The 15,073-nt window shown below is 51.7% G+C and overlaps 6 protein-coding genes across 6 annotated transcripts; 2 read left to right on the top strand and 4 right to left on the bottom strand.

Moving 5' to 3' along the window:
* Positions 1–5,179: 5,179 nt before the first annotated feature.
* Positions 5,180–6,018, bottom strand: CTRU02_202516 (ubiquitin carboxyl-terminal hydrolase; the record flags this gene model as incomplete). The annotated part of the gene is made up of 2 exons (XM_036719931.1): positions 5,180–5,550; positions 5,646–6,018. 2 exons carry the CDS (start codon positions 6,016–6,018, stop codon positions 5,180–5,182), a joined length of 744 nt encoding a protein of 247 aa, XP_036588633.1.
* Positions 6,019–6,532: 514 nt separating this feature from the next.
* On the bottom strand, positions 6,533–8,942 carry CTRU02_202517 (ATP-dependent RNA helicase suv3; the record flags this gene model as incomplete). Its single annotated transcript, XM_036719932.1, has 2 exons — positions 6,533–8,779; positions 8,847–8,942. 2 exons carry the CDS (start codon positions 8,940–8,942, stop codon positions 6,533–6,535), a joined length of 2,343 nt encoding a protein of 780 aa, XP_036588634.1.
* Positions 8,943–9,435: 493 nt separating this feature from the next.
* CTRU02_202518 (Vesicle-associated membrane protein 714) lies at positions 9,436–10,202 on the top strand (the record flags this gene model as incomplete). The annotated part of the gene is made up of 2 exons (XM_036719933.1): positions 9,436–9,473; positions 9,533–10,202. The coding sequence occupies 2 exons, from the start codon at positions 9,436–9,438 to the stop codon at positions 10,200–10,202; spliced, it is 708 nt and encodes a 235-aa protein (XP_036588635.1).
* An 853-nt stretch (positions 10,203–11,055) lies between these two features.
* Positions 11,056–11,337, bottom strand: CTRU02_202519 (uncharacterized protein; the record flags this gene model as incomplete). The annotated part of the gene is made up of 1 exon (XM_070204051.1): positions 11,056–11,337. One exon carries the CDS (start codon positions 11,335–11,337, stop codon positions 11,056–11,058), a length of 282 nt encoding a protein of 93 aa, XP_070062633.1.
* Positions 11,338–11,688: 351 nt separating this feature from the next.
* CTRU02_202520 (oxidoreductase C19A8.06) lies at positions 11,689–12,939 on the bottom strand (the record flags this gene model as incomplete). Its single annotated transcript, XM_036719934.2, has 1 exon — positions 11,689–12,939. The coding sequence occupies one exon, from the start codon at positions 12,937–12,939 to the stop codon at positions 11,689–11,691; it is 1,251 nt and encodes a 416-aa protein (XP_036588636.2).
* Positions 12,940–13,454: 515 nt separating this feature from the next.
* On the top strand, positions 13,455–14,165 carry CTRU02_202521 (g-patch domain-containing protein; the record flags this gene model as incomplete). The annotated part of the gene is made up of 1 exon (XM_036719935.1): positions 13,455–14,165. The coding sequence occupies one exon, from the start codon at positions 13,455–13,457 to the stop codon at positions 14,163–14,165; it is 711 nt and encodes a 236-aa protein (XP_036588637.1).
* Between the last annotated feature and the right edge of the window lie 908 nt (positions 14,166–15,073).

Here is a 15,073-nt window from a genome sequence, read left to right on the forward strand (position 1 = left end):
TCAGAAAGTAAAAATGAGCCTCCAACTCGCGGCTCACGCGCCAGTCTCGGTCCAAGAAGATGTTATGCGTGTTGCTTCAACGCATATCTCTCATACCTTAGCCAACTTAGAACACAAAGCCCACCGCTGGCCGGGTGCCGCCGTAGGGGTTTTGGGATAGCACGGCACCAGGCTGTCCCTTGAGACAGTTCTGGAGCAGAGAGGGGCTTAGTGAAGACTAGCTGACTAAATAATGTCCAGTTTCGTTGCTCGGGCGAAATGGAGCATCAAGGTTTGCAATCTAGTCAGCAAACGAAGTGAGTGGGTGCATGGCGAACGGGACAGATGAGATGAATCGCGGTCCGTGCGAGGGTGACAACAAAGGTGGAAGCAGAACGAAACCGATTTCCCGCCTGTTTCAGCGTCTAGTCTTTGTTGGAATGCCTGGGGCTTTCGTGTTGGGTCTGCTCTGCATCAGCTAAGGCCAGGTCTAAGTTCGAGTTTGGTAGAGCTCTAGGGATCGAGGTGTTGGGGTCCTTGTCATGAAGCGTCTCACCAATTTCTTTTTTCCTCCTCAATGACGAACGACCCAAACGGACCCAAGTTGCCAGGCTGCAGATGCCAAGTCAGGCAGCGTCCGAATCATCCTGAGACCAGACGGCAATGTTTGTTGCCCTGCAGCAGAAAAAATGACGACTAGCCGAAGAAATCTGTGGCAAAAAGCAAACGGGTCAGGAAGCCTCTGTTCCCAAGAGATGAACATGCGCATGTGTGTCTCCACGATGACAGCCGCTTGACCAGCAAAAGCAAACACAAGCGGCGAGATCAGGGGTAATAGCGGCGGTTTAGCGCGGCTTCGGAGAAAAAGCAATCGCGCAGGGTTGGAAGGAAGCCCATTCGACGGTTTCTTTTATTGGCAACGCCGGTTGACCGGACTCAAAACTAGTCAGTTAGTGAGTGTGTGCTAGGAACAAAGCAAAAGGAAGGCCATCTTCAATTGGAGGCAGAAGGTGGCTTCTGGTCCAATGGACTCTTATTCTCTTGGACGTTTTGGACGTTGTAGGCTTTGGGAGTTGAGAACAAGGCCTCTGTGGCTAATGGATTGACATGCCTCCGACCCGTGTCCTGGTGAGGTAACGTGAGCGTCGATCTCTCGGGAAAGTGGGAGTGTGATATTATCGTTGAAGTTGGTATGAACTATGGGGTGCAAATCGTATCATGATTACAGCTGTTGCAGCTTGGTCTCCGCTGGCCGCCCCGTCATGTCGTGCCCATCTTGATTGCATCTTTAATTGTGAATCTTCCTGGGGAAGGGAACCCCTGCGTTTGATGCGAGTGGGCGAGGCACCTTTAATCCTGGTGATTGGAGGCGGGCAGAAGCAGATCGTTCAGGGGTTATCCCCTGCTGTCCCGTGAGTACGGTGGGCGATGGACGATCATTTCTGAAAGCTGGATAATCAGAGTCAGTGGAGAAGCGAGCTGAACAATGAATTTATTTTGTAGGCTTTGGTTATTGATTGGATATGAGACTAGGCCTGATTGCGACAAACGACTCCATTGACGAGGCCAAATTATTCAGGTCACGACGGCCTGCAATTTTTTGCGAGGATCCGGCGCTAGCACTTCAGCGTGGCTAACCGCAACACTTGTCAGTTCCGTACGGTACGCCAGCTGTTGGTTCCAGCTGAGCCGACAAGGTGACAAGGGACGAATCAACCGAGAATAGCTTCGTAGCTCCGGTACTAGTCGATGCCTGTTTTTTTTTTTTTTTTTTTTCCCGGCGGCGTTATTCGTACGACAGACGGCGTTAGTGTAACTCTCGACTGGAAATTAAAGCGAAAAGTGGCCCTCCAAATATGGGAGTCCTCCACAAAGGTTCGGTTGACAGGACGGAAAAGAATGGACCGCAAGGTTGTTGTTGCTGTTGCGGTTTGCACCTCGGAGGAACCGATGCTTAGTCATTCTGCTCATTGGTTTTCTGTTACGTGCGTCTAGCCTGCGTCTACGAAGCTGTTATTCCTTTTTGCAGCTTCCTTCTGGTGCAACAGTTTCCCCCTTCCCTACGAATCAAGCTGCGTTTACTCATGCACAAGTCTTATTTGAGCCCCATTGTCTGAAATCATCCAGAGCCTTCAAGCTTTAAAAAGTGAACCACTGACCAACCAATACGACGAGAAGCGGTTCGCCGTTAGTATTGCGGCCGAATGCAGACAATTCTCGCCTGACCATCATATAAGAGCTGTTGAGTCAACGAAGACAAACACAACATGTCACTTTAATTGGACTCGATTCTATGCCCCCAAGCACTTTTGATGTACAGACGATTGGTTGATTCTTTACGCCGGCTTTCCCCATCGGCTTCCAGCCGATTGCTTTCTATTTCTGATGTAGCGTGCGGCCTCCTCCGCTCGCAACTCCCGCTTTACGGCAAATCCCGCGTCTCGTGAATACGTCAAATTACCACCTCGATGAACTGTTTTCCAGATGCAGGTAAGCTCTCGGTGTGGGATGCAACGATCTGCTTTTAACTGTTAGCGGCGACCAGCCACCACGTGGAACACCGTAACCTGGCTCAATCCAAACCATTCCTGCATTGCCTGCTTTGGTTTTTCTTTGATCAATCAGCCGTTTTTCTTCTCGGGCCTCCCGGCTCGGATCTTTGTTCACGTAAAGCTATGGTCTCATTATCCGATTAAACCCACCGTACGGAAAGCAACTTTTCATCTGCGAGGCACAGGGCATCATCGTTGCTTTTGTTACTGGCCCCTGCTTTCGACTTCCTTCTCTCTAGAGGACTGAATCAGTGCAAATAGCTAGGTGAACTTAAAAGAGATCCAAACATACTCGAGGGGATCGGATATGAAGGTTCAGAAGCGGGAAGGCGAATACACCGACGATGCGCCGTCTCTACCGCCTTTCCTCTATCAGCGAGTGCCGCCGTAATCTCAGCGCCCCCCCAATCGGTTGCGCTCGGATGATGCATCGTGCTGTCCGGCGTCTAGACGCTGAAGCGTCTGAGCGGGCATGTCAACCCCCAACTGGGGTCCGCCTTCCGTTCTTCAGCGTCCGCAATGCTCCCCAAGCAATCCGAAGTCCGCTGGCTCGAATAGAAATATGCTTTGAAAGCAAAGCCATCTGCCAGTGCTTGCCTTGTGAGACAAACCGTTAAGGATCCTGCGCACTGGTACTTGCGTTGAAGCATGTCAATGGCCGGAGGGAATTATCGTGATGCATGCAAGGTTTTCCCAGAGCGTATGTCCGTCCTGGGATTGCTACGGGCATGTGTTGTGGCGCCGCCTTAGTTGTGTCTGGCGCGTGGCTACTCAGTCCAAAAACCAATACTCTGGGTCAAGTCTAGAGCTGTCTTCAGGAAGGTCAGCCTTCAAAAAGGACATTGGCTACGGTTTAAAGCGCTACTTACCACCTCGGAGTGGCTTAAATATCCCCCAATATTCGTTCTGGTGGCCACCGCAATTTGGCTGGCTTTAGGTTAAAGGAACTTCCACAAGTGCGTGGCCCCGTCAGTCAGTATATCTGACTAGCCAGCAAGAAATCGCGCCCCTGCAGATTGTTGTGGAACTATTAACAGCTTGTTAAAGTTTGGGCGCGTTCCATTGCGCATATTTATGCACCCTGTATTCTGAAGGCAAACGCTGTCTCGTGAATTTAGCTTGGGAGCGCTATGTCATGATGTCTGATGTCTAACATGAGATTGTAAGGCAAGGAGCCTAACATACCTAGTTAGTACAGAGGTGCTTGGCGTGGAACCATCGTCTTTCCTGATGCATCGTCTATTTGAGCGTAGGATGACAATTGCCATAGAAAAGTGCGACAGGATTGTTGTTTAGCGCTGGACAGCTGGTTGACCATCTTTAGGAAGCTATGGTGCCTCCTTCTGGATTATGCTCGCAATGGAGGAAAATATTGGAAAGTGCCCATTGGGTCCAAGTAACAAATGTCAGAAAGAGGCACTGAGAACATGGCATGAGGAAAGAGCCTCGTACCAATTGCTTTGAGAGTGCTTTGCACTCTTTGGACAAAATCTCCCTCCCAAAACTACATGCCCGAACTCCCGACATCTTAACCCCTCTCCCAGGTCAATACCTTATTCGGATAAACCCTTTCTCCTTTTTTGGCCTTACAAAGATTCTCTTGGCAGCTCTCATCCAGGTTGGAGTTGAGAAGGCATTCTCCATCCAAATAATTACATTCCCATGGTGAAGATGTCCAACCCCCAAGGGTCTGGCCAGACGCCCCAACACCCAGATGAGCATCATGGCTAGGAACCCTTCTTCACCGAACATAATGGTGTTCCTATAGTTGAAAACAGGGGTCCACGCGAGCCTCAGCCTGGTGCTGAAATAAATCAGTTTGGTTACGGCCAGCTGTTGCCAACACCTGCTGGGGACCACACAAGTTTCATCGAGTTGGCACCAAGCCAAACCCCCATCACCCCAGAAACACTCAATGACAGAAGTGTTGATGTGAAATTTTCGAACTGGCCCTCTACTCGGTATGCTACGAGCATCAATCAACAAACAAAGCCTGCCCCTGTGTTGAGCCAAGAAGAAGTCACTTGTCTTGTGGATCTTGCAAACTCCCACAGGAAATCGAAGACGGAGTTTAGAACGATGACTGGAGACTACCAGGCAGACTTGAAGCCATCTACTGAGTATAAAACAATGTCGCGAATACGAAGAAAGTCATCCGGGTTGGTAAAGGTTGCAGAAAGGGGTTTGAGTCCACATCTTCCTTGACCAATAGGCACACCTGACATCATAACAGACGTTAATTTCAACGGCCTATCGTCCCAGCAATCTGAAGGAACCTCGAATTCGTCCGAGGCTGAACCTCAAGAGCCTCATTCTACCCTGGACGAGAAACGGGAAGAGGAGCAGAAAACAGATGGCAAGCTGTGGCAGAGGCCCGAGCCAAAGGACGCATCACCGCGACTTTGGAAATTCGGAAAGTAAATGAGACGCTGGACTCGGAACCATGGAGTGAATGGCGAGAATACCCCTATATTACGAGTAGCCTTCCCCTGAGCATATCCTTGGAACAAAATACAACCTAGTCACCTTTCATGGCAGATACTTTGCGCGAGTGACTGCATTCAAACCGAACCTGAACGCCCAAGTCGTGCTGTTCCCCATCCGAATCGACAGATATTAATAAACTATTCTCATCACGTCTTGCTTCTTTATTCAAGCGATCCAGCCAACGCGACGGCACTAAACCTCAAGTCGGCGCCCTCTCTCTCAAGGAATTTCAGAGGTCCCCAGGTAAGCGCCTTCTCACTCAACACATCCTCGCCATCCTCGAGTTGACCTCTTGCCAGAGGTCCCTTGCGACGGCCGTCAAGCTCCCAGAGCGTGCCGTCGTTACCGCGCACGAAGCAGACGTAGTGCAGGTCAACGTCGTCCTGTGCCTGGGGAGCCTCGGTGGCGCCCTGCGATGCGGCTTCGCGGTGAGCTGTCGCCAGCGCAGGCGTGTTCTCGAGGAGCTGTGCGCGACCAGCGGGATCGAGCGGTTCGGCGTTCTCAATGAGGGTGTTCAAATCAGATGGCTTTTCTGTTGTGCCAATCAAGACAATCAGCTCGCGAGCTTTTGGCACGAGGGAAGAGGAGGAGGAGGAGGAGGAGAGTGGGCGGGTAAAGAAGACGTACCGATGTACTCCCTCGCAGGACCATTTGCCACAGCATGCAACAATCCCATAAGGCCACACGCGTTCCTGATCGTCTGCCGGAACCAGATAACCGGCTCGTTCGGTCCCTTACCCTTGTATTCCTCCAGCAGGGCATCCTCCGCCAGACGATGGCTTTCGTAGGCGGCGCTAACAGGGAATACGAGAAGCACAGCGAGCGCGGGCCGTGGGATGAAGGAGAGCATTTCCGGGTCTGTCAACGAAAAGACATCGTGGATCCCAAGAGCGGACGAAAGGCCGAGCTTGTGAAGGAGCGTCGTCATGAGCTCTGGGTTCGCTTCAAGAGGGATGAAGGCGGGGGCTGAGGCCGAGGGATCGGGGTTTGTTGACGACATTTTTGCGCGAGTGTTTTCCCTGGGTTTTTGAAATAAGTTGTAGATGTGGGCGGGTGTGTGAAAGGTTGACAACGGTTTGTCAGGTGTAGAAGTTGGAAATCGGGCTTGGAGGTTGGCCGAGGAGCTGTTTGCCCCTCCAAGCCAAGGTAAGGTTATGGTGGGGTCAGTGAGGTAACTGAGCTTGGATGCGGGGTGCTGGGAGCTTGGGGTATTGCGGTTCGGAGGCAGCTAGCTATGCTGACGCGGCATGGTTCTCCCTCCAAAAGCGGAACTGAAGCACAACCAAGACTGGGCGAAACAGTGAGTTGGGTAAAAATATGGCCTATGAAGGCAGATGTTAAGATATCCTAGAGTGGCGCTTTCTTTTTCTCTTCAAAGCGTGGTGATTTCTATGTTGTACAAGCGGTCCCAGTACTCCTTATTCCATCGCTGCGCCGTTGAATGCTGTCCCTCTACCGTCCGTAAATGTATGTATGATTTCCCATGGTTTTACAATATGATTACATACGAGAATTCAACCGACTGACGATGATTCTCTCTGACCCTGGAGAGGATCGACGGGAGTTTCGTTTGCAACCGGCTTATCTTTCAAATCCTCAAACTCACTCTCGTCTCCAACAAGGGGCTCCTCGTGCCCCGGCTCACCCCACTGCTCATGGCCTTCGTCGACGAGGGTACTAGCCTCAATACCCTCCGCGCCATCGACCTCTTCAATTTCATTCTGTTCCGCCCAGAGCTTTTCCTGCTTGGACATATGCTCCAACGCCTCCTTGCGCTGGCGCTCACGGAGCTGCTGGTGCGTGTCGGACCTGAAGACTGTGTTATGCGCGAGGTAGTGCTCAATCTTCTCCTCCACGAAAGCCTTGATGTGGAAGGCGAGCGTCTGACTCACAAAGATACTCGGGAAACGGTAGCTTATCCACAGGTACAGAGTGATGGCCTGGTGCAGCGTTTCGACGGATCGAAGGTATTTCCTGCCCTGGCCCTGGAAGTCCTCAAGGGTGGCGTCGAGGATTTCTAGATTGATCGGCTCGATCTCATATAACGCGCCGCCACGCCGCGTCGAAATGCACTTCGCAACCGCCCGTACGATCTCTTCCATACCTTGGACCCTAAGACTGACAGGCGCGTGGAGGAGGGCAATGCGTTCCTGGATTGTCATGGGGAATTCTTGAATGGCATCGGCAACTTGGAGCGCGGCTTCTGGGACGTGTACTGCAAATCGCTTTGAAACAGGAGCCATCTCGCGAAGGCGGAGAAGAATAAAGCTCAAGGGCGTGTCAGGGGGGAAATACTCGGCAAACTGTTCGATAACGAACGCTGGTGGGTGAATGACGGCGACCTCAAGAGGCTCGATATCACTCAGAAAGGCCTCTGCTACGGTCGGCAGGTCTCCATCGTCTAGAGTTGTAACGTAGCCCATCTTCTTCTCTTCAACAACAGTAGTGCCGGAATCAGTGGCACCTGTATGTGTTGCTGCTTGTCTCGCTGTCTTGTATCGGCCCGCTCTGCCGCCAATCTGCTTAATCTCAGATGTCGTCAAGACGCGATACTGGGTCCCGTCGTGCTTCGTTGCCGTCTCAAAAATAACGCGCTTGATTTCAAGATTTAAGCCCATACCAATGGCGTCGCTGGCAACAAGAAAGTCGTAGTCATTGTCGGGGTCGTTGAACAGAGCAGCTTGTTGGGCTCGAGTCTCTGGTGGCAGCGAGCCGTAGACGATGGCACAGCGGCGACCAGTCGCCTCTTCTATGGCGTTCTTTAAACCGTGCAAGTTGACTCTGGTAAAGGCCACGACAGCGTCTCCCTTTTCTAACTTCGTCAAATCGTTGCCCAAACTCTCATTCATCGTCTGCAAGGGGCTCAGCCTCTGGTAGCGGTGAACAATACACTTGTCACCGATACTGGAACAGATCGATTTGATGAGGTCGACAACGCGCTCCTCGCCACAGAGATGGACCTCCTTCGCCATTACACCGAGTAAAGCCTGCGTCCATGCCCACCCCCGTTCTTTGTCGCCAATCATTTGAATTTCATCCAACACCGCAACATCGACCATGCGATTCAGGGGCGTCATCTCGACGGTACAACTGATGAAGTAGTTATCCTCATCTTCCGGTATACGTTGCTCTTCCCCCGTGACCATGGCACAGGGCTTTCCCTTTGCCTGGAACCGTGAGTAGATCTCATGAGCGAGGAGACGTAAAGGACCTCCGTAAATGCCTGAATTTGCATTCTCCAACGCTTTCAATGCCCGGTAGGTCTTTCCAGAATTTGTTGGTCCAACATGGAGATGGATGGTACGCTGCATCGCTCGGGTAGCAGGAAACCACTCCATCGGAAACCGCATGTCGGCTAACTTTTTCTGCCTGGCAGTCGACCTAGACAGCTTCGAGCGCATCATGAAGCTCTGGAACGAATAATGCAACTCAGATGTCAGCCCCTTTACATCGCCCCGGATAAACGCATTGCGCAACGTCCAAAACAGCGGGTTTTCCTTGCGCAGCGTTGCGCCCTTGTTCGCCATGTGTATCGACTTTTGTATTGTCTCGCGGAAAAGTTGGATCTCGTTGTTAAGCCCATGCTCGCTACGGATGCCAAAGCTGCGGTACTCTCTGTTTGTTTCCGAGTAACCGCCCATCTTCTCCAATACGACGTTGAACTGGGAAAGGATCATGGCCCTGAAGGTCTCGTATTTGCTCTTTGGGGCCTTCAACGGCTTATGAAGGTTTGATATAGATCTCATGTTTAAAGCCGTTTCCTATATTCAATCTCTAGCATCAGTATTTGCAATTGATACAGTGTACTGGACCAAGAGAGCTGCTCACTCTGAAAGCAGCCGGGCATGATGTCGCGAAGCCACGGCTCGGTGCAATACGACTCCTCGCCGCGCAAAAAGCTGCGGCTCGCAAAAATGGTCTCATGGTGGGTTATGTTTTGACCAAAAGGTCATGACAGGCGATATGCAAGAGATATGCCTTGTTGTATTCGAGAGGCAAACTTGGTAGTTAGAATTAAATGCCCACCTTTTGCCTCCGCGCGCCAAACGCTCTGAACCCGCGTTGAGGTAGTGGGAAATTTTGGGTACGATAAGAAAGCCCCCCTGTCACTCTTTCTTATCAAAAAGCAATCCTATTCGCCCTGCATTGGTGACCGTGGGTTGCCCCACTCCGGCTTAGCGCATCCGTCTCCGATTGACCGTCGTCATCACGCATTCCCTCTTCCTCGATGCTCTTCTGCGACAAGCGCCCACCACGCCCTTAAGCCTGCATCCTGCCCGACCCGTCCGCCTGTGTACGCAACCCCCAGTCGCATATTGAGTATCGCTGCCTTCGTTTCTAAAGCCCATACTACGGCTCGATCAATACTCTCAAGATAACATACTTGGGTCCTTTGGGTCATCCTGTGTCAATCGCCATGGCTTCCTCATCGACCCCCATCACCCCCTTGCTCTAGTGAGTCGGCGCGGCAAATTCACAGATTTTGAGGGCAGAAGAGGACTGACAGACAACAGCTCGTGCATAGCGCACAACACCACGATTCTCAGCGAATGCACAACATCTGCCTCATCGCAAACCTCATCTCTCGCCTCTCTCATCCTCCCTAAGATCGAGCACAACAGCCCCCAGAAGCTGACATACACGCACGGCTCGCATCACATTCATTACATCGCCGAGGCGCCTTCCGATCACCCAGGTCATCCTGCAGCCGGCGGACTCACCTTCCTCGTCATCGCCGACGCCTCGCTCGGTCGTCGCATTCCTTTTGGCTTCCTCTTCGAGATCCGCCGCCGCTTCTTCGAACAGTTTCCCGCCGAGTCTACCGACTACGCCGAGCTTCCCAACTATGGCGCCGGCAGTTATAACAGTCAGCTCAAGAAGTTCATGGTTGACTATGGCACCACGAGCGGCGGCAAGGACGATGCTATCTCCAATGTTCAACGCGAGATTGACGATGTCAGGGGCATCATGACGCGCAACATTGAAGGTCTGTTGGAGCGTGGCGAGCGCATCGATCTTTTGGTTGACAAGACCGACCGCTTGGGTGGAAGCGCCCGCGAGTTCCGTGTGCGCAGCCGCGGTCTCAAGAGGAAGATGTGGTGGAAGAATGTCAAGCTAATGGCGCTCCTCGCGCTGGTTGTCATCCTGATCATCATGGCGATCGTGATCGCGGTCAAGAACTGAGGGTAGCGGGTGTGTGTGACGACGGGCGCAGATGATGGCTTGTATCGATGGTGTAGAGTTCTATTTCCAGATTGGGCAACGGTTTGAACGGCGAACGGGAACATTACTTTTTGGGAAGCAAAACAGGACGGCCTTAATTTCTTTGTTAACAACCTCAACGGGCATCGCCCTCAGCTACATATCCCTACAGTGGTCGCTTGTGGTTTTCAGAACCGCAGCCAAATATACATGACCTTTTCTTTATTGACCAAGTGCTGTTATGCCGCTGAAAGGATATCTGAATGCCGTGCCAGTGATACGTAATCAAGCTTGACGTGCCGATTAAGACCCAGAAGAAAAGTTATGGGACATTGCTTCGCTTTCTGTTGTGTGGGTTCGTCGACAGGGCTTCTGGTACCTTTGGCATCGTACTGAAACTGTCGAGACTGGGTCATTGAACAGCATTACGATGGCCGAAATCGTATCCAATTCCTGCTATGAAAACAATACCCATAGTCTCCCAAGATAAGCCGCGCCGCAGTAAGGTCGCGGAAACTGATATCGGTACACTTGCGACGCTACGGTCAATGGTATCAACCACTTATCCAGACACACACACAATTCAACATAGTCGCCTTCGTTCCATATGATAGTCCAAGATGCAACTCCCAAATCACCAACCAATAAACTCCTCTACAGTTCTCTATCCGTAGCCTCCCCAAACAAGTCATGTTAAGTTCCCTAGTTCTATGTTAAGCAAGTCCTGCCGCGCCACATTCCATAACTCACCAGATTCAGGGTGTGTTTCATCAATCAGACATATCGGTTCTTAAGAAAACACAGAATATTATCCATTGAGAAGCCATTTTGATGATCATAGCTTCGGCGCCATGGTCCCGTCAGCCCTCCGTCCGTCCTGATAGACGTAGCCATGCGCAACCGGGCTGAGTCCCATCCCAGGGTTCAGAACCATGGGCGGTCTCCGCAATCTTTCGGTAAAGAATACGGGATGCCTGACAGAAGCGTTCTGCTGCGCTGCCTCGGCTTGTCGTTCCCATGTGGCCTGGAGGTGAAGAGGCCTTGGAGGAGGCGGCAGCGTTGCGGTGTGATTCGTCATCGCTGTCGGTGCGGTGGCAGCGGTGGCGGCGTTGAGCATGTTCTGGGTCAGACAGTACCGGTTGTATATGACCGTGCTGGGCTCTTTCGAAGTTTTATCAATGATACAGAAATTTCATTGACAGGCCCTGTCGTCATTTTTGATGTTGCGGGGAAGCTTCCCCAACCCCCGGATCGACCGTGCGATGCTCGCTGAGAAAGCCGACGCTATAGGTTTGGTGGGGGCCCCGGATTTGGAGACAGCGTGAGTTGGAGCTGTGGTTGCAGCTGAGGTGAGAATGAGACGAGGCAATGTTGAATAGACATCACGCAGCCAGAGATAAGCAATTTTGCTCTTTAACTAGTCTATTGTTTTTTCTTCTTTAAACTTCGTATCTGGATCCTGGTACCCTCAGGTATCCTTTTTGGTCTTCTTCTTACCCTTTGATTTTTGGGCTTCCTTTCCCTTTTTGATGGCATCGACGAGAGACTCGACCTCTTTAGCCTTCTCCGCCTCTTTGGTTTCCTGGGATTTCTTTTCCTCTGCCTTCTTCTGCCTTGCCCTAGCAACTGCCTGCTCCTTTTCCGTCTTCTCAATCAGCTTGTCACTCTCCTCCCATAGCTTCTTGGCCATCTCCTCGTCGGTGACATCCAGACGCGCAAAGTCAACCTCGCGACATTCCTTGATTAGTCTACCGCTCGCGCCACGACCTAGTGCCGGTTCCATGGCGGCAAAGAGCAATGACTGCGCACCTTGATCGGGGCTCTTGAGAAACAACCACGGCACGAAATAGGCGGCGAGATAGACAAAAAGTCCCCACAGCGAGCCGCGCGTAAGCCAGCGCCGCGTTCCTGGCGTGCGGGTAAACCCAGGATCCACGAATATAACGCGGGAGTTCATTGGCAGTTGATCCGGTCGCTTGTAAGCGTCCAGGTGTTTCTGGAACGCCTTGCCAAATACCATCAATGCCAGCTTGCTCTGCCTGTATGCCGCACCGGGGGACCAGCCTTCTTTACTGAGAGCATCGTTAAGTGGCGGCGAGCCAATATATGAGGAGCATGTCGTGAAGATAATGCGGACGTCGCGGTCGAAGGGCTGTGCCTTGATGGCCGGGCTCAGGATTGAAAGGAGGTGGAAGTTGGCGAGGTAATTCACCATCCACGTTTCCTCAATGCCTTCAACCGTCAGCTTCCTCTTCTTACCGGGAGGCGTGATGGTCGCGGCGCAGAGAATAATCATGTCCAGCCTCCGCGGCGGGGAGTTGTCAATCCACTTTGTCGCAAACTTTCGGATGCTGTGTAGGGAAGAGAGGTCGACCTGCTCGGCGTAGATGAGCTCGTTTTTGGTTTGCGCACGCACATCACCAATGTATTCGACGAGAAAGGGGTCCGACACGGGGGTTTGTGTGAGCAGTACTACCTGTGCTCCGCGCCGCCCCAGCTCGAAGACCGCCCGGGCACCTATGCCGGACGTCCCGCCTGTTATCATTACCACCCTCCCGTGCATATTCCGCTCGGAGGAATTGCTCGAACCGGCAGTCCATAGCTTGATGATTGTGATGATAACGATCGTTGTGACTGTCTTGAGAATGAGCCACCAGTTATTGATAGCCCATGCTGGGGGCCCAACCTGGAAGAAGTAACCCAGATAGTCGATGAGCATGGCGTGTGAGTGAACGAGTGACCACGGTAGGAGTTGTATTTAGAGCTTGTCGTTCTCTACAGGTAGCAGTAGAGCATGCTGAGGGGTTCGGGAGGAAAGGACTTCGGGGGTTGATCTCGAGTTTGGCAATTCGCTAGCACAAGCTTCTTTGTGGAGGCTGTGACGAGGCCACCCAGCATTGTTTCTAGAAAAAGTGGAATTCCTAATGTGCCGTCAGAGGATGATCCAAACTGCGACAGGGGCAGGGCCGCAGTGCCGCAGGGCCGGCAGCGCTATTGGGCGTTCCCACGGCGCGCTAACTAGAGGCCAAAACTTGCAGGAAACAGAGGCCGCTGCGGGTATGCTGACATAATCTCCAACCCCTAGTGCTTTTGTGTGGAACGCCTCATCAACGATTCTCCATCAGCGCCCTCTCATCTCAATCCCCAGCATAATCAACTTTACTTCCAATCTGTGGAGAGCTATATATCTCCTGCACTCTCGTGTAAGAGTTATACAGAGTGATCGCCACTGAGATGCAGAGAGAAGATGATGTCGACAATGAATATGGCGACGACTACGACGTCCCGCTTCATCATAAGAGGCCCTTTGGCGCAGGCATCCAGCGCAAGCCCATCCAGTTCGTGAAAGCCACTGACCCAACACTCCATACCACCTCACCAGAGAAAACCACAAAATCCGGTTCATCTATAGGCGACTTCTATCTTAACCTGGTCCTCCCGGGCGAGAAGGGGTCTACAGAAGCACTGATCCTAGAGGCGAGAGTATGCGCCGTCTGCGACTTGCCACTCGAAAAAGAAGCCGTAGAAGAACTCAGTAAAGGGGACAGCGGAAGGAAGGACGCCACTGCTAGACAGAAACACGAGGCGTCCATCGCCCATCAAGTGTGCCTCACTCATTCGCATCCCCCATCTGCCCTAGACCGGTCACGGATGGGTTTGACGTACCTAACATCGCACGGCTGGGACCCTGATTCCCGGAAAGGCCTTGGTTCAACTGGTCAAGGAATGCAGTATCCCCTCAAGACAAAGCCAAAAGAAAACAACTTTGGCTTGGGACTGGAGGTCCCAAAGGAGCTGAAGGGCAGAGTTGAAAAAAAGAAGCCCCAAAAGTTGGATGCGAAACAGTGTCGGAAGAAGGCTGAAGATGACAAGAAGAAGGCTGAGAGGTTGCGACAGATGTTTTATGGCAGCGAAGACATGGATAGATATCTCGGAACCGGTTGATATTCAATGATACCCAATAGATATGCACTTTTTCTTCTATAACCTGAGGGAGAATCAATGGTTTGTGGTTATATCAATTGCCATTTTATTTGGTGTCGCACTGCATTATCACTCTTTTATGGTATTGAGTTACCGTAGCTCAAGATGCCGACTAACATTGTGTCGGTTTGCTCACACGTGTATACGTGAATATGAAAATAATGATCCACGATGAGACTCTGTACCTGACCTGAATGCATCAAACAATCTCGATTATCATAAATAACCCGTAAAAAAAACCATGTTCTATTAAACGATTGAGTTTGAAATATAGGTGACATGAGGGTTTTAAACAGGCCTGATTGGTTGCTGATAGGCCTGCACGAATGGGAATGATTTACGAACGAATGGTTTCGTCGTCAGCTGGTCTCAAAATAACAGACAAGCATGAGATTGGGAAAAGAACAAGGAGATGGGTAGCGAGCAGTTTTGAAACGCACAGGGGATTGTCGAGTACCCAAACAACCATCATCCATGCGATATTGAGAATATATCGTGCACCCAATGCTCAGAGGAGGAGGGGTTACAGGTTTGCCGGTTGTCGGTTCTTCAAAGGAACAATTGTAAGAAATGCAAAGGCGGTGACCTCATTCGTCCTGCAAATGGGGGCCGAAGGTGGGGGAACGCCGCTAGGAATAGGGAGCAGAAACCTTACGCAGACAGGAAAGACAAGCCAAGGATCCGGGACTGCATATGGGCACTTTAGCGAGGGGTCCTACCCAGCGGCCCCGCCAGTCCAGCGGCTACACACTCAATTTGAGGCTTGCAGCAACTGAGGAAAGTGGAAAGTAGCGGTGCGGTGCGGTGCGGTGCGGCGGTGGTGGAACTGCAGTCAGGTCACCTTATCATACCCAACCTTGCAGGCCCCC

The sequence above is a fragment of the Colletotrichum truncatum genome, assembly GCF_014235925.2.
Source record: "Colletotrichum truncatum strain CMES1059 chromosome Unknown Contig_0001, whole genome shotgun sequence".
In the NCBI taxonomy this organism is placed as follows: Eukaryota; Fungi; Ascomycota; class Sordariomycetes; order Glomerellales; family Glomerellaceae; genus Colletotrichum; species Colletotrichum truncatum.